General features: G+C 37.2%; 1 protein-coding gene across 1 annotated transcript in view; it reads left to right on the top strand.

The window, feature by feature from the left end:
• Window positions 1-7,798, top strand: part of CFAP53 (cilia and flagella associated protein 53) — a 39,099-nt gene extending 31,301 nt beyond the window's left edge. The window contains exons 6-8 of the mRNA XM_074279364.1: window positions 1,663-1,879; window positions 6,299-6,392; window positions 7,463-7,798. Coding sequence (XP_074135465.1) covers window positions 1,663-1,879; window positions 6,299-6,392; window positions 7,463-7,697 — 546 coding nt within the window. The 3' untranslated portion in view covers window positions 7,698-7,798. The remainder of the gene's footprint in view (window positions 1-1,662; window positions 1,880-6,298; window positions 6,393-7,462) is intronic.
• Window positions 7,799-24,070: the final 16,272 nt, after the last annotated feature.

Raw genomic sequence — 24,070 nt, 5'->3', positions numbered from 1 at the left:
GATTATCTTGTATTGAGAGTCAAGAAATCTTTCCTGATTCTTTTTAGTCAGTCATGTAACCTTAAATCTCTGTCTCCTTTCCAAGAAACCATTTCCTCATCTATAAAATAAAGGTGCTAGATTTGATAGTTTCTTTTTTTAAAGTTAATTTAATTTCTTAAAATATCTAATTTTTTCCTTAAATACAACATGTAAAAATGCTTTTTAACACTCATTGTTTTTCTTTTTAAGTTTTGAGTTCCAAATTCTACCCCTTCCATCTTCCTGTCCCCTCTTCTCAAGACTATAAGCAATTTGATATAGATTATACTTGTACAACATACAAAAGCAAAAGAAAGAAAGAAACTGAAAATAGTATGTTTCAGTCTGTACTCAAATGACATCAATCCTTTCTCTGGAGGCAAATAGCATTTTTTTCATCATAAGTCCTCTAGGATTATCTTGGATCATTGTATTGTTGAGAACAGCTAAGTCATTCACAATTCTTCATAATACAATAGTGCTGTTACTGTGTTTAATTTTTTCCAACGAACAAAACTATTTTACCTCCCTCCCATTTCTTACTACCCCTGGGTAGGGATGGCAGAATGGGGAGAGGTAGGGACGTAGATAAGGACGTAGAGAAAATATATATATTTTTAAACAAACATGCATAGTCAAGCAAATTGAATTCTCCCATTGGCTATGTCTAAAAAAAATGCATGTCTTATTTTGTACTCTGAAGTCCCATCACTTTTCTGTCAGGAAATAGGAAGCATATTTCATCCTATGGAATCATAGTTGATCATTGCATTGCTCAGAACTCGTTAAGTATTTTAAAGTTGTTTGTCCTTATAGTGTTGTTGTTCCTGTATAAATTCATCTGTTTCTAGATTGATTTTTAAGATTCCCTCCAATACAAGGATATGATGAGTTCAACTGGTTAGTCTTATAAAGAGAATATAAGCTAGTAGAGGAGAGGGGTGACCTTACATTTTCTTTGCATTTCAGTGCCTGGCACTCGTCTATCACATAGCAGTTGCTTAATCAGTGCTTGATACTTTGGTTGATCTAGCTTAATGGAATTATGATTATAGGGTTCATTACCCTATGAGTCATTCTTAGTTTGTATTATGCCCAAAAACCTTTCCATGTCCCACCATTTCAATTGTCAGAATCCATAAAAAAGTAGATGAATGAATGGATAAACAACTCAGGGTGCTTGCCTCCTACAGAAAGATCCCAATTGCCATGTTTACACATGGAGCTCTAGAGTGTGGGGTTTTTTTTGTTGTTGTTGTTTGTTTGTGTTTTTTTTTTCTGAGGCAATTGGGGTTAAGTGACTTGCCCAGGGTCACACAGCTAGGACGGTTAAGTGTCTGAGACCAGATTTGAACTCGGGTCCTCCTGTATTCAGGGCTGGTACTCTATCTGCTTCACCACCTAGCTGCCCCGCTAGAGTGTGTTTTACTTAACAACATTTCCTCCACCTAAATGTGAATAAAATGACTAAGTTGGCTATAATAAATTATATATTTCCTTTAGGAAGTCATGTGTGTGTGTGTGTGTGTATGTGTGTGTGTGTGTGTGTATGTGTATTATATATATATGTTATCTGTGCATACAAACAAAAATTGTGTCTCACTTTAAAAGTTTTAAATTCCATCTCCTTTTATTATGTAGGAAGACTTGGAGAGGGAGGGAAAACTTTATCAGGCCTATCTGAATCAGTACCGGGAACTTAAGGAACTTGAGGAAGAAAGGACAGACAGAATCATAGCAGTGGAGGCAGCAAAGATGACAGCCAAGAAGGACCTGCAGGTGAAGCTTGAAAAGGACGCAAGAAAACGACTAATGGATGATGTCTTAGCTACCAGACGACTGCAAATTATAGAAAAAAGTAAGAAATCTTCACTTTATTCCTCTATAATTGATTCCTTGTTTCATAATCCACAGAAGCCACAAACCTTTTCTCTCCTCAACTCTCATAACTTTTTTTTTTCCTTTCTCTCCCGACTAAATACCTCTCTCCCTTCCTGAGAAAATGGAGGGGGTTCCCCATAAGCTCTCCCTTTTCCCCTTCTTTGTATCTCACAATCTTTTGATATCTTTCCCCATCCTTCTTTTCTCCAGTGTTTGATAAGGAAGTGGACCTGCCAAGGCCAACCCCTCTCCATGGGCCCCAGATCTCATCTTTTCCAAGAGATCACAACCTCAGTCATCTCCTGACTCCCTCCCTATCTTTGTCATAGAGAGGGAGAGAGGGAAAGAGGAAGGGAAGGAGGGGAGGGAGGGAAAGAGACAGACAGAGAGGAAGAAAGGGAGAACAAGAAAGAGGGAGGGAGGGAGGGAGGGGAAGGGAAGAAAGAGAGAGGGAAAGGGAGCGAGAGATAGAGTGAGAGAGAGACAGAGATAGACAAAGACACAAAGGGAGGGAGGGAGAAGAGAGACAGAGACAAAGAGAAACAGTCATAGAGGCAGACAGAGATATAGAGAGATAAAGAAAGACGGAGGCAGAGAGACAGAGACAGATACAGAGACACACAGAAACACAGAGACCTTCTCCCATCCCATCTCTGTCTACTTTTCAGTCTCCCCCTATCTACTTACTTTCCCTACTGCCTTCAAACCATGCTCAAGTCTCCCTCACTCTCATAAAAGCTCTGCTATAACTTATCATCCCTTCAAGATATCAGTCCTATGTCCTTTTCTCATTCAAACCTCTAGAAAAACCTTTCTATACTCATTGTTCGTCTGCTCTCACTTTCCAACACTTTCCAACCAGTCTCTCCATTGCTAAATCAGATGCTCTTTCCTCAGTTTTCATTCTTCAACTTGACTGCTTTTTTTTTTTTTTTTTTTTTTTTTAACACTACTGACCGCCTGCTCTTTTCTGCATTTTCCTGAGACTCCCTTCTCATTCTCCTGCCACCTGTATGGCCCTCCGGATTCTCTTTTGCTGGCTCATCATCTTCATTTTCTGTAATATTTGTTAAGTATATACTGGGACCATGCAAGCACTTTTTTGATCCTCACAACAAGCCCGAGGATAGGTGCTGGTTTGTGACTTGCCCACGGGCACATTCCCAGTGAGTTTCTGAGATGTGATTTAAACTGGAGCCTGCCTGACTCCAGGCTCTAGCTGCCTTCTCATCCATATCTCACCTAAATGTGGATGCTCCTCAAGAGTTTTTTAAGAGCCCTTTTCTTCCCCTGTCTCTCTCTTTTGGTGACATCATCAGTTCCTATGATTTTGTCATCTTTCTGCAGATGTGTTCCATATGAATATATCCATCCCTAGGCTCTCCCTTCGACTTTAGTAACAATTGTTGATTTGGATCACCAGTTGCTTATTGGACATTTATAATAGGATATCTCAAATTAAGCATATAAAAGAGAAGTTATTTTCCCCCTCAATTCTCTCCAACTCCACCACTTTTCCAAACTGCCCAATTTCTATCAAAAAGTACCATTTTTCAAGTCTCCTAGCTTAGCTATAATCTTGATGTTATCCTGAACTACCTCACTTTTCCATATTTCACACATTCTAATTAGTTGCTAAATATTGCTACTTCAATCTTTTGCATTTCACCCCTTTCTTCTACTTAGGAAGTGACTATATAGCCATAGTCTTAATATCTTAATTCAGGTGTCCTTCTTTTACCTGCCACCAGAATCTAAAATGTTTTTGTCATTCCCCCATCTCCCTATTTCTGCTAGCCCCTATCTCATTCTCAGGAGCCTATTATCCAAATGTTGTTCTCTAGCTACCTGAAGCTCTTTGCCTTTCCCAGTAACTTTTTTTGGACCAAATAAAAAATTCTGTTAGGTAGAAAAGGAAAAAAAAATTACACTGGACTTGATAGTAGGAGAGATCTTGATTTGAATTCTTGATCTGATATATTTGTTATGTGAATCTGTGCAAGTAACCTTTGTACCTCAGTTTCTTTATATGTGAAATAAGAATAATAACATTTGTACCATTTACATCACTGGATGGTTGTGAGAAAAGTGCTTTGTAAACTTCAAGAGCTATCTAATCATTGATTTATCATTGAAAGCTCACTAGTTCAGGGTTACATGTGTATGACTATCCAATTCATGTGCAATTATTTGTGATACTGTTTGGCATTTTGGCATTTTCTTGACAAAGATACTGGAGTGCTATTTCTTTCTCAAGCTTATTTTACAGATGAGGACACGGAGGAAAACAGGGTTAAGTGACTTGCCCAGAGTTACCCATCTAGTGTCTGAGGCCAGATTTGAACTCAGGAAGATGAGTCTTCCTAACTCTAGATCTGATATTCTATCCACTGGACGACCTGGCTTCCCCGATTAAATAATAAATGCCATTTTTATAGGATTAAAATATTCGCATTCATCAGTTTCAAATCTCTCTGAGTCTCAGTTACTCTATTTGTAAATTCATCTAAAACTTGACTTTTAAATTTTGGCTAATTCACACTAGAATGCAAATGATATTTAAGCCTTTAAAAGATGATGGCTTTGAAAAAAAAAAAAAGAGCTTTTTAATGCCAGTGGAACTAATTGTTAGACTGGGATCCATATTTGTAATGAAGAGTGCTTATTGCCCTTACCTCTTCTACCAATAAAAAAAAACATCAGCTCATGTTTCTTCAAAGTTGCAAGCTGAGTTCACAGAACTCAATGAAGCTAAGATCCATAACATCTAGAAATAGATATAGTGGCCTTTACAATATTTAATTAATAGTTCAAGGTAATGAGAGGTGACCTCTAGAGTAACTTCCAGCTCTAATTCTATGGTGCTCTTTTTAACTGCCAAGAGAATAGTACAGGCAATATTTGATGAATGAATGAAAAGCAGAGATTATAGTTTGGGATCTCCTGGCCTAAACAGGCTTCATGAACAAGGAAGAATTCAATTTGATCTTAAAAGGAGGATTTTTTTAAAAAACCATAACTAATCCCAGGTTGTACTCATCAAAAAAAGTAATACACTAGACAGTTATATAATACAATGTTTTTTTATTATTATGAATAGCGTTTTTATTTTCAAAATACATGAAAAGATACCTTTCAACATTCACCCCTGAAAAACCTTGTGTTTGAAATTTTTCTCCCTCCCTTCCTCCCATTCCCCTCCCTTAGACAGCAAGCAATTCAATAAATGTTAAACATATGCCATTCTTCTATACATGTTTTCACATTTATCATGCTGCACGAGAAAAATTAGATAAAAAACAAAATGAGAGAAAAAAAACAAGCAAACAACAAAAAGGTGAAAATACTATGTTGTGATCCACATTCAGTCCCCATGCTCCTCTTTCTAGATACAGATGGCTTTCTCCATCACAGATCTATTGGAGCTTTATAAAAATAAAATAATAAATTTTCCATGTGAAAACAAAACAAAACAAAAAGTCACCTTATTGTTGAAAAGAGCCACGTCCATCAGAATTGATCACTGTATAATCTTGTTGCCATGTATAATGATTTCCTGGTTTTGCTCATTTCACTCAGTATCAGTTCATGTAAGTCTCTCCAAGCTTCTCTGAAAACATCCTGTTGATTGTTTCTCATAGAACAATAATATTGTATAACAATCATATACAACGAGTTATTCAGCCATTCTCCCACTGATGGGCATCCACTCAGTTTCCAGTTCCTTACCATTACAAAAAGGGCTGCCACAAACACTTTTGCACATATGAGTCCTTTTCCATTTTTTATGATCTCTTTGGGATACAAACCCTGTAGAGATACTGCTGGATCAAAGGGGATGCAGTTTGCTAGCCTTTTGGGCAAATTGTTCTCCAGAATTGTTGGATCAGTTCACAAGTCCACCAGCAATGTATTATTGTCCCAGTTTTTCTACATCCCCTCCAAACATTCATCTTTATCTTTTCTTATCATCTTAGCTAATCTGAGAAGTGTATAGTGGTACGTCAGTTGTCTTAATTTTCATTTCTCTGATCGATAATTATTTAGAGCATTTTTTCATATGACTGTAGCTGGTTTTAATTTCTTCATCTGGAAATTGTCTGTTCATAACCTTTGACTATTTATCAATTGGAGAATAGCTTGCATTCTTATAAGTTTGAGTCAATCTTCTATATGTTTTAGAAATTAGGCCTTTATCAGAAAAAAAAAAAACAGATAAAAAAGAAAACAACAAAGGAATTTGGGGAATAGGAAAAAAATAAAAAGGCAATGTATTAATGAAGGCCAGAAAAAATATGGGCAAGTTTTCATCTTGTTTAAAGTTTTTTGGGGGGAAGGGGAGAAGGTGACTTACACAATTCCATAGTTTGGAAATTAATTACTTTCATTTTTTTAGTGGAAAGAGAGGCAAAAGAAAAATGTCTTGATGAGGAATTCATAGTGCAAGGTCTTGAAGAACTTAACCGTGAAGATATAGAAAATTATGCAAGGTACAACATTATTTTTTATCTTTCTTACAATTAAAAAATCATTTGTAAATAGTGGGAACAGTGCCCCAATTGTATTCATTAATAACACATCTGTATAACTTCTTTCCTCCCAAGAAATAAAATCTTCATAAAATTTGACAATCATCAATGACAATCATCTCTGGTCTAGAAAGCATACAAATACTAAAAAATAAACTGTAGTGCTAAATGAGTATAGGATGACCAGCTACATTGGTAGGAATGATCCTAGGTTGATAAGCCTGAGAAAATGATTTAAATGATTTTTTCCAGCTTTTTTTGGATTTGTTAGTCTAATGTTATGGTATCATAAATACTTATTAGTTATCCTAATAATTCCTGTGTATAATGAATCTGGCCTATGATAATAGTTTTTTGTACTAACCTAATAAGCCAGTATTCCAGGATGCCCTTTACCTGCCACAACTAAATTTGGATTGAGGAGTATGCAGAAGAGAGAAATTTGGCTTTTCGTTACTTCCTCACTATGGCAGCAGTTAATATTGTTGCCTAAATCAGCTTATAGTCTGAAGAAGGGAGGGAACTTATTTTATATCTTTTCTAATCTTAATTTCCATTTCCTGGGTTCGTTCCTCAGATTTATTACTATTCATTCCAAAACTATTTTCAATGTCTGAAAAAAAAGACATTTCTTTAATAAAAAATAAGTATATCTATTTTATAAAAGATAATGATATCACTATTAGCTTGGAATCACTAAAAACAAATTATACCCATTTGTCTGGCTTTATCATACATGCTTCAAATAGAATTTTTAGATAACTTTTAGCAATAATAACTCACAATAGTTCCCTTAAAAAGATATTTACTGTTCATTTTTGTATTGTAATATTTTCTATAAGATTCTTTGTATGTTCATTATTAGTCATTGAATTATTATATATATTATTTTTATCAACACTGATCCTCTCAACTGGATATGAAAGAAAGGGAAGTGTCATTTACTTTACTGAAGGATAGCAAATAATATCTTAAGGAAATTTAAATGGTTAATTTGGTAATTTTTACACTTGTATCATTTCTATTATTAGAAAATGCAGGGAAACCCTGGAATATAGGGAGAATCTGCAAGCTCAAATTGAACATCAGCAACAGGTACGAGAGGCAGAAAAAGAAGCAGAAAGGAAAGAATATGAAGCAGGGCTGGAGGCAAAGAAAGAATTCAGTGAAAAAATTCAAGAAGCACTTGCAAAGTATGAAGCAGACCAAGAACGCCTCCATCCTTTTCGAAGAACTAATTCAAAAGAAAATTCATTTCCATGCTAGGATGTTTAGTATCAATTAAGATACAGATTAACACATCTAATGGTCAAAAATAATTTATTTTCAAATGCTTACTAACTCATTAATAAACTATTCTTCCTAAATATCTTTACAATAATGTTTTATTCTTTCTGGAATAAATTCCTTATATCAAGTTAAATGGCAGAAACTTAGCCACCTTATTTTCTGGGACTTATCTGATGTCTGCCTAATACCCACTCTTGTCCTTCCACTTACCATGTCTTTATTCATTGAAGTATTTGTTAGCCTTATCTGTTCATTCCCTGACTTTTATTATGCTTGCCTATGTATCCTGACCATATTAGTTACTTTACTCAAAAGCATTAATAGCTCTCTTTTGCCCCTAGGATAAACTATGAACTCCTTTGGGTGGCATTTAAAGCTTTCCTGAGTTTGACTCCAACCTAGCCATTAAACCTTGTTTCAAATTATACCATTCCATTTATTCTATGGTCCAACTGAATTATAGCTAATTTCCCAAACTAGGCAATTCTACATCATTTTCACAAGCCATTTCCTATACTTAACACACACCCTCATCTCTTCCTCTCAGAATCCTTGTGTCCTTCAAGGATCAATTCAGGTGCAATCTCTTCCCAATAACTTCCCAATCACCCTGTTATTATTGGTGCTCTCCCTCTTTAAATTACCTTTTATTTATAATTATTATTTTATCACATATATTAAGTATGTATCTAATTTCATCAAGGTAAACTCCTTGAAGGCAAAGATGGTTTAGTCTCTCTCTTTCTCTCTCTCTCTCTCTCTCTCCTCTTTCTTGATGAAGCAGTTGCAGTTAAGTGACTTGCCCAGGGTCGCACAGCCAGGAAGTATTAAGTGTCTGAAGCCAAATTTGAACTCAGGTCCTTCTGACTTCCACGGCACCAGCCAGCTGCCCCAATTTTTGTATTTCTAAAAAAAAAAAAAAACTGCCTGCGTCTACCTAAGAACTGCTTAAGCTTGATGTTTTTCAAGCACCACCTCTGCAACAGGTTCCTAATCAGTATTGGCTGTTCCTGTTTCATTCTTCCAGTTTGTACCGGTAGGTGAAGCACTGTATAAACTACTGGACTAGTAGTAATCAAGACCCAAAATTAAATCGTACCTCACACACTTTTTTACCTTTGGGACCTCAGGCAAATCATATGATCTCTTTCCAACTCATTTCCTTATCTTTAAAACTTAATTTCTTGGTCCTACCATCTCCAGAAAGTTTTCTTTTCCTGTTTGTTCCCTATCTCCCTGACCTTGAAAATCTCTCTTCAATTTTCTATAGATTTTTTCCTTTACCAAATTTCATCTAAAGTTACTTATCTGTAAAGGAATCCCCTGTAAGATTAGAAGTTCTTTGGGAGTAGTCTATTGTTCCCATCTTTGCATCCTCTCAACCCATCAGTTTCTTGTACATAAGGGATAATGTGTAGCTAAGTTATATTGGATGAAAAGCATTAGGAATCAGAAAATCCGGATGAGCCAGAATTTGGGGCCAAACCAAATTTGATTAGCTGCTATTAATGCCTTTATGCAAAGCTGACAAAAATGTTAAACAGCAATGGGCCAACTCTAGATCCTCAGGGATCTTCCAAGAAGACTTCAACCTAATCTTTGGGTCCCACTTATGAATCAGGTCTGAATCAACTTACTACCCTAGTGTCTAAATACTAAGATAAAAATTATATAAGGTTAAACTGGTTCTCATGTTTGTCTTTGAATCAGTTTCTCAAGTGCATAACAGAGGAGGTGCAATTGATGTTGGTCATGATGTCCAGCTCTTTATTTGTGACCACATTTGAGTTTTTCTTAGCAGAGATACTGGAGCAGTTTGCCATTTCCTTCTCCAGCTCATATTACAGATGAGGAAATTAAGATAAGTAGAGAGAGCTAAGTGATTTGCCCAGGATCATGCAGCTAGTAAGTATTTGAGGTCAAAACTGTGGTACAGCGACTCTTAACCAAAATTAAAAATCAGAGATTCTCAACTTAAAAAACAAAAATGGATTTGTTATGATCTCACAAGAAAGGGCAACTCCAAACTGACAAGGTGTCAGAACAGGAATGCAAAGTGCAAACACCAGGTTATATAGACCCTAACCAGAAACCCCCACCTCGCTTCTTATTTTTTCTCAGAAGATTGGCTGACAAGTTCTAATTTATCCAGAGACTAAATATTGATCCCAGAACACATTTCACCTATTAGGTACTTAAATGCTAATGAAAATGTGTGTGAGGGGAGACAGGAGGGAAATGTTAAAGATAATCAAAACCCTGAAGCTTTTAGCTATAGCTCAACTCATTTTTGTAAAATCTCAAGTCACAATTAGGACATAGATGAAGACCACATTCTTAGAAAAGGGCTTCACTCAATTTACCCCATTCAATCCTTTCTCTTACTTATTAACCTTTGAAGATCTCTCACACCACCATTCTTGATACATGTTGTCAACCATCTTGTTGTTAGTCTCCAATCCCTCTTGATCTATTTTTTTTCCTCTACTGGGGTCCATCTTCACCTTTTTAATACTCCAAGTCTAACTGGATTTCTCTCCCAGATTGTTCAATCTTTATCATCCTGACCAGTGATGCTTTCACTTCCCTTATGATAAACTGCATCACACAGGGAAGGCAGACAGGAACTAATACAACTCCACTTAAAACAATCAGAAGGAACCAAAGAACCTGTTTCCACCAGCTGCTTCCCGACCAAGATCACCTACAGGTATTAAATGGGGAGGACCAGGTCTGGAATGGGACATAGGCCAATTTTCTGATGTCTTTGGCAATTTCCTTCACTACTTGCCTATTATCATCAATTTTCACACAACAAAAATTTAATTTCCCACAAACTCCACCTTCTTCAGCCAACAAGTAGTCTAATACCAGTCTATGCTGGAGTACTGTGTGTCTAGTCTGAATGGCCTGGTCAGCTAACAAATCCAGTGCCTTTGTCATCTGGTTAGTGTGAAATGGACAAAAGACTGGCCCCCTCATCCCTGGGTCAAGGGGTCTCAGGCTTATAGGAAAATGTTGCTTAAACTAAATTAAGGGAAGTTTTATGTTCAGACTGGGCTGCATCCCCGGGTTCATGAGACCCCAGACATTCCGAGAAGTGTGTGGCTAACAGAGCCAAGACATCATTGCAAAACATGCCCATAGGTTCCCTTGTGTGCTCATTCTCGTCCAGACATTTCCCCATTGTAAACGAGAAACTGTGTCAGTGATTCCCAAAATTTGTAACCACGAGGCTATACCAAGATGTGGCAAAAGGGCTTAAAAGTGCACCACACTAAAGTTTTGGGGCTGATCTCTACTAGCCTGTCTAGAGGGGTCAGTCTCCAGCCGGCTAATAAATGATGCTTTAAATTGAATAATTTGGTCAGAGCTGTCTATCTCATGTCAGTCCATTTCAAGTAATTATTTCCACCATGTCCTGTAGTCTTAATGAGCTTATTCAACATACAAATTGGGGTTCTGTACCCCCAGCTCCCATCTGAGGCCATCTATCATCCTAACCATTTGTGTCCCCAGCAATTACCACAAATAAAAATGTCTATCAGGAAAGTCAGCAACAACAGAAATACTAAAAGAAACAGACATATGCATCTAGCAACAGATACACACTGTCTACTTATTTAGGAAATAATGATCACATATTTTGAGATAAGAAACTGCAAAATCTTACATAGTTGGAATTGTGCTCATAGCTTCTACGGAACACTTATCCTGATTATAGAAATTTGCTATAAGAGGAAAAAGCAAGGACATGATTATAATCAAAACCTGGTCCTTTAGGACTTAGCCTGAGAGCACATACATGACAGGTAAAGCATCCTTAGCTCAATTTGACTTTAGGTAATTATATGTAATAATTCCACTTTATAGTCAGACAGCAATAATCAGGTGGGTTCTTATTCAAAGGAACACCACTGAGAAACTGAGTCAGAAGGATCCCAACTTAAGCAGAGGCCAAGATTGTCCTCCCAACTCTTGCCCAGATTTAATTTCTTAATGTTTTTATGAATGAAAATAATGTCTTAATTTCACATTAAAGAATCCTTTCAGAATTGACATTTATAATTTCTTCATTCTAAAAAATGTTAATTCAACTTCTTCCAATGGAGTCCCTAGAAACTTTTCTGGAAATATAAATAGCAGGTACAACACCAATACTGTTAAAATTGCTCCAAACACAATTAATCTCCCTTTCTACTAAAACAGTCTTGATTGTCCTGGTGCAAAGTCAAAAGTGCAATTGCTCTTAACAGTCCCTTCTTGAGGTTCCTATACAGGTCCCTTAACCCCAGTGTTCTCAGCCTCCAGACTGCAGTTTCAGTCATCTGTAACATCTGGTAAAAATCCTCCTCACTCTGTTTTTCCAGGATTTAGTAAGTGCCCACTTTGTTGGAACTGCAAACTTTAAAGGTGTTGTCTGGGCCAGGAATCCTTGTTTCCTAAGGGCTAAAAGGGATCAAGACACTGCCAGTGTATAATTCCATAAAAATTTATCCTTTGTTTCAGTAGAGGGTCTTTCCCTTTTTCCTCCCCCCCCCCAAAATAAACTAATTTCATATGGGAAAAGTCCCAGATAACTTTGGGAACAATTCTAATTCTTTAACAAAGCAATAGGCAAACGTTTGGTCTGAGGTAATTTAGTTTCTAACATCAATTTAGTAATCTGTTTCTTAAGAATTCGATTCATTCTTTCCATTTTCCTTGATGAGGCCAGATGTCTAGGTGTATGGAATTGCCAATCAAATTTTCAATACCTCCTCATTATTTCTTATAAAACCTTAGACGTAAGGTGTGATCCTTTATCAAAATTAAGTCTCTTCCAATCCATACTTAGGTGCGATTTGTTCCAGTGTTATTCCATTAATCCTTCTTAAGGCAGCAGAACCCAGAGGAATGTTTCCACTCATCCTATAGAATAATCCACTATAATAAGTAAATACCTCAATTATCACATTGATGTCAATTCAATAAAACCTAACTTGAATATTCTGGAGCCAGGCTCCTTCCTTTTTATTTATCTTTAGACATATTATACATTTTTCAGATACAATATATTTTGCACATATCCCTATATGACAAAATTTCCTGCTTTTACTTCTTTGTTAAAGGAAGAAAGCAAGATAAATCTTCAAGATATAGAATATAGGTAACATCTAATTTTGGACCAAATTTCACAAAATTTATACCACATATCCAGCAGGGCTGACAAAATGTTAAATCACAGCTCATACACTTTTTTTTAACTTGAAATCAAATCAAATACAGATTTAAACATCTAGTAGCAATACTTCAATATTAGTGCATACATATTTCTAAAATTTTATACCAGAATAAACAAGTTTACAATTTTACTAGGTACTAATTAATAGTAATTATCTCATACAATTTCAGAATCAGAATTCCAATTTAAACATACATAGCCCCGAAATTTAAGGTAGCAGAAAATTGCCCTTTCAAGTTCATCTACAGGGCTTTAAGAAATTGATGAACTTTAGGTTTCTGGGGGGGAGGGTCAGAGAAATCTGAACCCAGGTGTGCAGCTTCAGGTTTGTGGCCCAGTGACCAAACTACATGCCAGAAATTCTGGGGTGCCATGTTGAAGATGTTGGGGCACCAGCACAAACCCCAGAAGAATCCAGGACTGGCAATTATACCAGCCTAGCTAAAACAGATTCCACAAGCCTCAAGGGAAAGAATTATGTCAAATCCCAGAGGTGAGGTTTTAGTCTTCTTGCAGTTTTTCTGTAAACCCTCAGAAAGCTTTTAGTCATGTAAATTAGGGCTATATAAAAATACTAACTCAAGTTAGCTGACTGAGAGATAGGGCCAAGCAACTTAGTCCACTTCTGGGTAGAGGAGAAGAGGGAAGTTCTGGAGCTACAGCCATAGGAGCAGCTGTCAGGGGTATTGAAGGCTCTTTTAAATTTACTCCCAGTCCTCAGGGATCCACAATTCCTCCTAGCAGGGAGCCTGCCCAAACAGAACAACAGTGTTTAATCCCTCTACATTTTGGTACTTCTTCCAAATTCTTCCTAAAAGGCTATCTTCTGGGAACACAGTTAGGTTTTTAGAGCCCCTTAGGTTGCTTCTTTCCCATGGTTCACAGTATCTTTTTGATGTAGGACTCACCTGGTCTTATCAAAGGAAAATTGGATCACCCTTACAAACTCTAACCGCTTAGAGTTTCCCAAATTCAAAATGAAATAAGAGCCTTTTACAATCTCTAACCATTTAAAGTCTCCCAGTTCCAATCCCAGTCATCCAATCAACTAACTCACCAGTTCTTGGTAAAGGGAAAAATCTTCTTACAGTTTTCCAATTTCAAAGTGAAATAGGAGCCTTTTATAGACTCTAACTGCTTAAAGTCTCCCCATACCAATGCCAGTCATCCAGCAGCTCACCAGTTCTCGACAAAGGGAAAGTCCTCTTACAGACTCAAACTGCTTAGAATCTCTCCCCCCTCACCAATTTCTCACCCTACCTGGGTGTGCACAACTTTCTCAGATGCCTTATCTCCTGAGCTAAATTAATCCTCTACTTCCATTTCCATTTTTGTTTCCTCTGAGTATCTCTCTTTGGGAATTTATCCCACCCAAGTCCAAGGACCACCAGAGAACTCTCTGGAGGGCACCTGCCCAAGGATTCAGTACAAGGGAGACCCCTCATGAACAGGCATATCTCAGATTGAGCCCCCAATGGTGTGGGACAGCAACCCTTACCCAAATTAAAATCAGAGACTCTCAAGATGAAAAGCAAAAAAGGATTTATTATGATCTTGTGAGAAAGAGCAACTCCCAACAGACAAGGTATCAGTAGAGGAGTACAAAGTGCAAACTGAAAAACACAAGATTATATAGACCCTAACCAGAAACCCCCACCCCCCTTTTCTTCCATTGGGTGGGGAATTCTAATTTACCCAGAAACTAAATATTAACCCCAGAACATACTTTACCTCTTAGGTACTTAAATATTAATGAAAAGATTGTGGAGGGAAATGTTTAAGATAATCAAACACCTGCAGCTTTTAGCTATAGCTTAACTTGTTATACCAAAATCTCAAGCTACAATTAGGTCATAGGTCAAGGCCACATTCTCATGAGAAGTCTTCACTCAGTTTATTCCATTCAGATCTGAATTTAAGGAGAGAGGTTTTTTTTGTCTTCAGGCTCAGCACTCCATCCAAAGTGCCATCTAACTGCCTACAGTTTTCAATAGTTTTCTGTAGGCTGAAAAATATCTGGGGATTATAGTAGGAAAGAAAAATCAATACAAATTAACAATGAACTAATAAGGACAGTGTCTAAGTTCTCCAATTCTCTGCTCTGTCCAGGGTGAATCTAGAGTATTGTGTTAAGATCTAGGAGCCATATTTTATGAAGTCACTGATAACTGCAGCTGTACAGAGAGGGCTAGTTGGAGAATAAAGGATATTAAGATTCTACCATCCAACTCTGAAGTCAGAAGGACCAGAGTTCAAATCCAGCCTCAGACACTTAACACTTCCTAGCTGTGTGACCCTGGGCAAGTCACTTGACCCCAATTGCCTCAGGGGAAAAAAAGATTCTACCATAAGATAGTAACTTCAAGGAAATTAGGCATGTCTAACCTGGAGAAGTTAAAAGGTATGCCAACCATGATAACTGTCTTCAAGTTATTTAAAGAGCTCATTTATGGAAATTAGATTAAATTTATTTTGGTGGTCTCAGGAGACATAGCTAAGATTAATAGGTAGATGTTTCAAAGGGACAAATTTAAACTTGATATTAAATGAGATGAGGTGAGATCTTTCAAGACAGTTGAGAAAATCGAGTAAGGCTTCATCTACTTCAGAGTTCTAGTAGGCCTGAAGGACTCTGAAGTTCGAGCAAAGGGCATTGCCTTCCCCTCCTATGACATCTCCCTATTTCATCCAAATATGGGCAACTATGTACTTATTGGTCAAGTTCAATTTCATGGGTAGATCTCGCGTTTAGAATGTAAGACTCTCAGCCAATGAGGATGAGGGTCAGCGGTGGGAGGGGGCGTTTTGCGTTAGGGATTAAAGGTGCTGTCCTGCCCACAGGAGGCGCTTCCTCTCTTCGATAGTCTACTCGAAGAGTGGGACGCCCTTCTCGCGAGAATGTACAATAAACTTTGCTTTTCTCTAGAGCTCTCTCCAGCTTTTTTTATTAAATGGTGTTCCCTGACCATTTCCGTACCACACAATATCAAGAGAAATGTCCTAACAACTAAAACTACCCAAAAATAGAATAGACAGTCTAAGGAAATAATGACTGCAGACAAAGGCTAATTAAACACCTGTTTGAGTTATGTAGATTCTTGATAAGTGTGATTAGACTAGGTGGCCTGGCTTCTCCTTGGTTATATTATTCGGTGACTATTAGATCTTTCTAGCCCTGATCTCCCTTCTAAGTTGTAGACCTTCATTACGACTATTTTAATGCCCCATTGGCACTTTAAACCCAGTATGTTATAAGGCAAGCTAACTAATTGTCATTTAAACTTGCTAGCCTTTCTGACATACTTCTGTGTGGTAAGGGTCACTGTTCCCCCCTTTCCAATTAATCAGAGACTTGTTTTAGGAGAAGCAAAAAGGAATTTATTGCTTTCTCATGAGACTCAGTGTCAGTCAAAAATATCATCAACAAAGCAGTGTAAAATGAACAATTCTCAGCAACTTCAGATCCTGAAGCAGCGTCCCCACCTGGCTCTTCTTTAGAAGAGAATTTTCCCCAACAACAACAAAAAAAAAGCAGGAAACAAAGATGTTCACTCTACAGAGCAGGGGACTTGTAATCTTGCCCTTCCCTCATTCCGAGTCACAAGAGGAGATGTGGTGAAAGAATGTGAATGCACGTGGGCTTCAACAGTGCAAAGCTTAGGGCAAAGAACAAAAATACTCTTAACATCTCAGGCTATCATCCTTGATTACAAAGTCAGTCCCCTACCCCCTAGGAGCTTACATTTTAGTAGAAAAAATTTATCTCCATCCTTGATTATTCTTTGATGTCCTTTTGAGTTTCAATTTTCTAATTTAAGTTTCATTTCTCCAATTTAATTTTCATAACTGGAAACCAAACAAATCCCCATCCTTCCCTCACCCCAACTTCAGTAACTGGATGAATAGAGCACCAGGCCTGGAATCATGAAGACTTTTCCTCCTAGCTATTTGCCTCAGTTTCCCATCTGTAAAATGAGCTGGAGAAGGCATTTATATAGCACCTATTTATATGCTAGGCATTGTGCTGAGAGCTTTACAAATATCTGATCAGAGATCAGAGGCATGTATGAAGAAAATCAGCTAACTGTATTTGGAAGAATAGCAACATAATCTCTTCAAAGGATAGAGAACATGCTGATTTTTACAATTGCTGTACTCTTCCTCCCCAATTGTGGTAACCTGAGCTTTGAATATCTATCGCATTCTATACAAAAGACAGAACTGAAGTGATTTTCAGGGGCAGTCAATGGTTACCCACCCCAAGGGCTCTAGGGGGAAAAAAAAGAAAACAGTAAAAAACAAACAAAAAACTACCAAGTACAGGGAATCCTCCATATTTGCTCATTCGTGGTATGGAGTATTTTTCATGCATTGTAACAATTCATCATTGGCTTAACTTTTTCGAGGTTCTGCATTAGCCTATTGCTAGCCCACTTTAATCCCTTAAAGTCTGATTTTACCTACCCTTGTGTCCACTTACAGACTAGGGAAATGTCTCTGTGAGTAATGAATGGGCATTTCTTTGGCTTTCATAAATATAAAAATTAAATTGGAGAAATGAAACTTAAATTAGAAAATTGAAACCCACAGAGACATTGAAAGGTAGTTAGAGGTAGAGATTTATCACCTCCAAAACAATGTAAGAATGTAAGCTCCTTAGCTTCAATTTACTGCCCCCAGGCCTACATTTCCCGTAGAATGAGATTGCTTAAATTAGAGCTAAGTAGGAGTGGTCCTGGACTAATTTTCAGCTCAATAGTGGGTGCAGCTACTCAATAGAAATATCAGGTCCAGATCTCCAGCTAAATGAGACCACAAGTTCAGCTAAGTAGGGAGTGGTCCTGGGCCAAATCTTAATGAAACCACTTAACTACCCCAAGGGTGGGTCCTTGTCCGGGGAGTTTCAGGGCTCACTCCTCATCCCCTCCCCTAAATGGCAAGCAACTCAATATATATTAAACATGTTTAAATATATGTTAAATCTAATATGTATAAACATATTTATATAATTCTCTTGCTCCACAAGAGAAATCAGATCAAAAAAAGAAAGTAAATAAGAAAGAAAACAAAATGCAAGCAAACAACAAAGAGTGAGAATTTTGTTATGTTGTGATCCACACTCAGTTCCCACTGTCCTCTCTCTGGGTGTAGATGGCTCACCTCGTCACAAGATCATTGGAACTGGTCTAAGTCATCTCACTGTTGAAGATTTCCACTTCCATCAGAATTGATCATCATATAGTCTTGTTGGTGCTTTGTACAATGATCTCCTGGTCCTGCTCATTTCACTCAGCATCAGTTCATGTAAGTCTCTCCAGGCCTCTCTGAATTCCTCCTGCTGGTCGTTTCTTACAGAATAATAATATTCCATAACATTCATATACCATAATTTACACAACCATTCTCCAACTGATGGACATCCATTCATCTTCCAGTTTCTAGCTACAACAAAAAGAGCTGCCACAAACATTTTGGCACACAGAGGTCCCTTTCCCCTTTTTAATATTTCTTTGGGGTATAAGCCCAGTAGTAGTACGGCTGGGTCAAAGGGGATGAACAGTTTGACAACTTTTTGGGCATAGTTCCAGATTGCTCTCCAGAATGGCTGGATTCTTTCACAACTCCACCAACAATGCATCAGTGTTCCAGTTTTCCCACAGCCCCTCCAACAGTCATCATTGTTTGTTCCTGTCATCTTAGCCAATCTGACAGGTGTGTAGTGGAATCTCAGAGTTGTCTTAATTGAATTTCTCTGATCAGTAGTGATTTGGAGCATCTTTTCACATGACTAGAAATAATTTCAACATGTTATATCTTCTGGAAACCACAGGTGAGAAGGAGAGGTGAACATGGAAGGTGGATGAGCAGCCTTGAAAGAAGTTCAGCTAGTCCTCACAACAGAGGTGAATACCCCATACACTATAAAAACACCCACGGACACATATATAGATACACACACATATATATATACTTAGATATGTGAATATGTAATATACACCCACATGTATGTATGTATGTAGGTATATACACATACATACATATATAATACACACATTTCTGTTTATACATATACTCACATTGTTTATATGTTTTATACACATGTGTGTAATACATATAAATGTGAATGCATATATACATGCATGTGTATAACAAATGGCTATCTCAATGTGTATCACTCACATGATTTGAAGACAAAAATAGATGCTTCCTCCCCTGCCCTCCCCCCTCAAGGGAGACATTAATTCCTTTCAAGAGAAGAAGCAGGAAGAAGATGCCAAAAGTCAAAATCTCTGCTCTTCTCACAGAGATGAAGTATAAGGATAGCATTATATCTAACTGCTCATATAAATATGGTTAGTCTAGGGAAAATAGTTTTTAGGTTAAAGCTAAAGTGTTGATCACCATTTCTTTTTATTTTATTTTTAAGTAATAACATTTTATTTTCAAGATATGTGGAAAAATAATTTTTGACATTCAACCTTGCAAAACCTTGTGTTCCAAATTTTCCTCCTTCTCTTCCTACTATCTCCTCCCCAGAGAGCAAGTAATCCAATATATGTCAAACATAAACAATTCTTCTATACATATTTCCACATGTATGCACAAGAAAAATCAGATCAAAAAAGGGTAAAAAACAACAACAAAAAAGGGTGAAAAAAACTATTTTGTGATCCACAGAAAGACAGTCCTCTTTCTAGATGCAGATGTTTTTTTCCATCACAAGTCTGTTGGAATTGGTCAAAATTATCTCATTATTGAAAAGAGCCACATCCCTCAGAATTTCATCACCATTTCCTAATAAGGAAAAAAGGGACACTCAACTTTTATATCCAAGGTTTGACTCCTTTCCCACCAAATACTAGTTCTACAAAATATGCATAGAATAACAAAAAACAAACATCCTGCCACTTATCCAATTTGATAGCAAAACAGAAATCAGAGAGGTTAAGCATATGAGAATATTCTCATATACATTATAAATTTATGTATCTTCGTATGTATAACAGGTGATACAAATTGAAGGAGCTCTCCCATGAGAGCAAGAAATCTTAGTTGAACCAAGGTGGTCTCAGATTTCACTCAAAGAGCAATTCCCTGAATTCTTTAGTGCAACAGAGCTAAAAATAAGGACACAATCAACATTGTACATGTTGGCTTTTACTAAAGTCTTTCTCCCTTTATGGTCTTGAAGAGAGATTGGAAACACATGCATCTCCTCTCTTAATGCTGGACACTAGAAATACCCAAAGAGATAGATTTTTCTTCTCTTGCCCCTTGCCAAATCTGTCCCACTCCTTACATACACACAAAGCATTGATGTCTACTCAGGAGGAGAGAGTCGCACACAATCAGTTTTGGGACTCAGGTTACACACACATACACACACACATACACACACACATACACACACACACCCCCCTAGCACAAATCAGAACAAATAAGTATAAAAAACAGAGCTATTGCTAGGGTTACATTTTTATCAAAGAAATATTCATTTAGAAGGAACATTTCAAAGAAAATTAGATAAGTCCCAACAGCCATAAGAATATTAAAACTTTCCAACTATTTCCTCGTCATCTTCTAATTAAACCTGGTTGCACTTTAGCACTAGCACTGAAAATGCATTTTTAAAAAATCTCTTGCTCAATTTAATATTTTTTTTCTTTCATGAATTAGTATTTAGTGAGACTGAGTGCCTATTACATATGCAGCTTAATAGTAAATGCTGTAGAGAATCAAATGATGTACATGATGCAGTTACAGAATCATATCATAAACTTATTGCAGAGCTGGGAAGTCCCTTAAGAGTCATCTATTCCAACCCTTTCCTTTTAAAATGAGGAAATTAAAGCCTAGAGAGATTAAATAATTTTTTCAAGATTATACTTTCTGGTGAGTCTAAGGAAACTAAGCCTGTGGATCCATGTGCATCTGTGGCCTCTCCTGCTAGATCAGTTTTCTCTGGTAGGAAGGAAGGAAGGAAGGAAGGAAGGAAGGAAGGAAGGAAGGAAGGAAGGAAGGAAGGAAGGAAGGAAGGAAGGAAGGAAGGAAGGAAGGAAGGAAGGAAGGAAGGAAGGAAGGAAGGAAGGAAGGAAGGAAGGAAGGAAGGGAGGGAGGGAGGGAGGGAGGGAGGGAGGGAGGGAGGGAGGGAGGGAGGGAAGAAGGGAGGGAGGGAGGGAGGGAGGGAGGAAGGAAGAGGAAGGGAGGGAGGGAGGAAGGAAGAGGAAGGGAGGAAGGGAGGAAGGAAGGAAGGAAGGAAGGAAGGAAGGAAGGAAGGAAGGAAGGAAGGAAGGAAGGAAGGAAGGAAGGAAGGAAGGAAGGAAGGAAGGAAGGAAGGAAGGAAGGAAGGAAGGAAGGAAGGAAGGAAGGGAAGAAGGAAGGAAGGAAGGGAGAGGAGGGAGGGAGAGAGGGAGAGAGGGAGGGAGGGAGGGAGGGAAGGAGGGAAGGAGGGAGGGAAGGAGGGAGGGAGGGAGGGAGGGAGGCAGAGACAAAGAGGGAAAATCCTCCAGATATGGTGAACAGTCTACCAGAAAACATTTGAGCAGATAGAATTCACTGAACATAGTTCATTTTGACGGGTACTTAAGAGTACAAGGAGGTGAAAAATATGAAATTAGACTAGAAATGGAATGAAGCAGGATTGTGGTGGGTTTTAAATACCAGCTTAGATAATTTACATTTTATTCTAGAAACGATAAAGAGCCACTGAAAGTTTTGAATGGATAAATAATATGCTCATAGCTTTCTCTTGGGGAGATTGATTTTATAGCAGTGTGAAAGGTAAAATGGAAATTTAAGAGATTAGAGGTGTGGATGTCACTGTAATCCATTGATAATAAATCAGTGTTCTTTTAGGTTCAAAGAAGTAAACAAAAGGACTACAAGATTTATCTATTGTTTTGTTTCCTAACATTTAGCAGCAAATGCTTATCTAAATGAGTACTTTTGTCCACAAAAAGAGATGCTATGAGTATTTTTGAACATATGGATCATTTCCTTTTTTCTTTGTTTTTTGGGGGGCATAAGTGTGGTGGTGGTATGACTGGATCTAATGGTATGTAGTTTAATGACTTCTTTAGTTCCAAAAGGCTTTCCTGGGTGATTGAACCAATTCACACTCTTTGTAACCATTTCTTAGAATCCCAAGCTTCTTCCAAACTCAATCAAATACCATTTAAGGGAGGAGGAAGAGAAAGAGGGAGAAAGGGAGAGAATTTTGAACTCAAAATTTTAAGACATGAATATTTAAAATTGTTTATATTAATTGGGGGAAAATAATTTTAAAAAACTCAAATCAAATATTACTTCCCTAAAAAAGCCTTTTCTCATCACCCTAACTTTTAGAGTCTATCACATCTGAAATCATTTTGTATGTTTTGTCATATATTTTGTATTGATTTTTATTGTCATATATTTTGTATTGATTTTTATCAATAGAAATGACATTAAAAATGAGGCTTTGACTTCTTTTTTACAATGGCACCCTAAGAACCATGGGAGCTTTCCATCTATCTTGCAACTAAAACCTTCTGTATATGTCTTCCCCATTAGAATGTGAGCCTCTTGAGAGCAGGGATCATCTTATTTTTCTATTTGTATTAAAACTGTGCTTTGCCCATAGCAAGTACTTAATAAGTGCTTCATTCATATATTTCTTCTTGTAGAATGTAAGTTTCCTAAGGGTCTGTTTTACATTTGTTTCTGTATCTCCAGAACTCAGAAGAATGCCACTTGTGTGTAATATAGGATATTATAATTGTAGATTTAGATCTGGAAGAATACTCAGACAGTACCTATTTCTTTGCCTTTATTTTTTATAAGAATAAATTGAGGCCCATGAATGTTCAATGCCCAAGCCCTCTGAACCAGTACTGTTTCTACACTAGGTAATGTGCTTAATAAATGCTTATTGAATGAATAAAATAAAAGAATGAATGAATGAATAAGCTTCCCATTCTGGTCTGGCCTTCTTCTCAGCCTACATTGATGAGCTCTGTAATGCAGATAATAGTGACAAAAATCAATGAATAATTCCCTTCCCCAAATCTCTTATGAAAGGCTTCTTTCCCAATCACTGACCTTTTTAATAGCTGGAGTTAAAAATATTTGTAGTATATTACCTCCCAAACTTCATTTTCTTGACTGCAGGTCTCCACCAAAGCCTTAATATTTGCTAACATAGTTTCCTTGTACAAATCTATCAAATCCACTTATGCATGCATGCTCCATAAATTATACATAGCCATGAGTGCTTTTCCTTCTATAAACCATCCTTCTGATATTTTGATTATCTTATATAAACTGGGCAAACTGCCTTGCAGAATATAGATGAGAGTTTCATCTTGTAAAAATAATAGCTTTTTATATAGGAAAGCCCCTGAGATTTCAGCAAAAGAGTATTTTATTAGACCTAGTGCTGCGCACAATAAAAGGCAGTTACTTGGTTTATACCTCTTGTAAAGTGCTGGACAGGACAAAGACTCAGAGTCCAAATTGCTTCCAAATGCCAATTTCTTGATATAAACACTCCAAGGTGTGTGGCTCAGATCAGGGCAAAGGGATGTACTTTGATTTTGAACCACCCTATTGAAATGTTCCTGGGATCACATTGATACAGTACAGTTTCCTATTTGGGGTCTAGCCCCAGTTGGCTATGTGATTTTAAGTGTTACTTCATTTGACTGGCCTTAGTTTTCTGAATGATTGGAACTAGATGACCTTTAAAAATCAATCCTGTTCCTCAATTCTATGATTCCATGTCATTATCATATCTGTAGCAAGCATTTCTCTTGAGCAATCTTCCTAGGTAGAATTTTTAGACCATAGGATGACATACACGTTGCCAGGTCCTACATATTTGCTCCAATTCTGTGAAATCCAATTTCCTTTAAAAAAAAAGGCAACTATGTACATCATTCTTAGCCCAGCTTTCCCCTCCTAATTAATGATGAATTCTAAAATGGCTTGCACACTAGCTCCCGAAGTTCCCATCACTCCTACTTCTGCAACCAGTTATGTTAGTTAAAAATAGATTGAGAATAATAATTTTCCTCATCGCTTCCCCTTGGAAAAACAAAATTTTTCTAAGTCAAGTGAAAACATTTACCAGCTCTTTAAGGAAAAA

The sequence above is a fragment of the Sminthopsis crassicaudata genome, chromosome 1 (assembly GCF_048593235.1).
Source record: "Sminthopsis crassicaudata isolate SCR6 chromosome 1, ASM4859323v1, whole genome shotgun sequence".
NCBI classification, from domain to species: Eukaryota; Metazoa; Chordata; class Mammalia; order Dasyuromorphia; family Dasyuridae; genus Sminthopsis; species Sminthopsis crassicaudata.
This window is presented reverse-complemented; position numbering and strand designations above follow the sequence as displayed.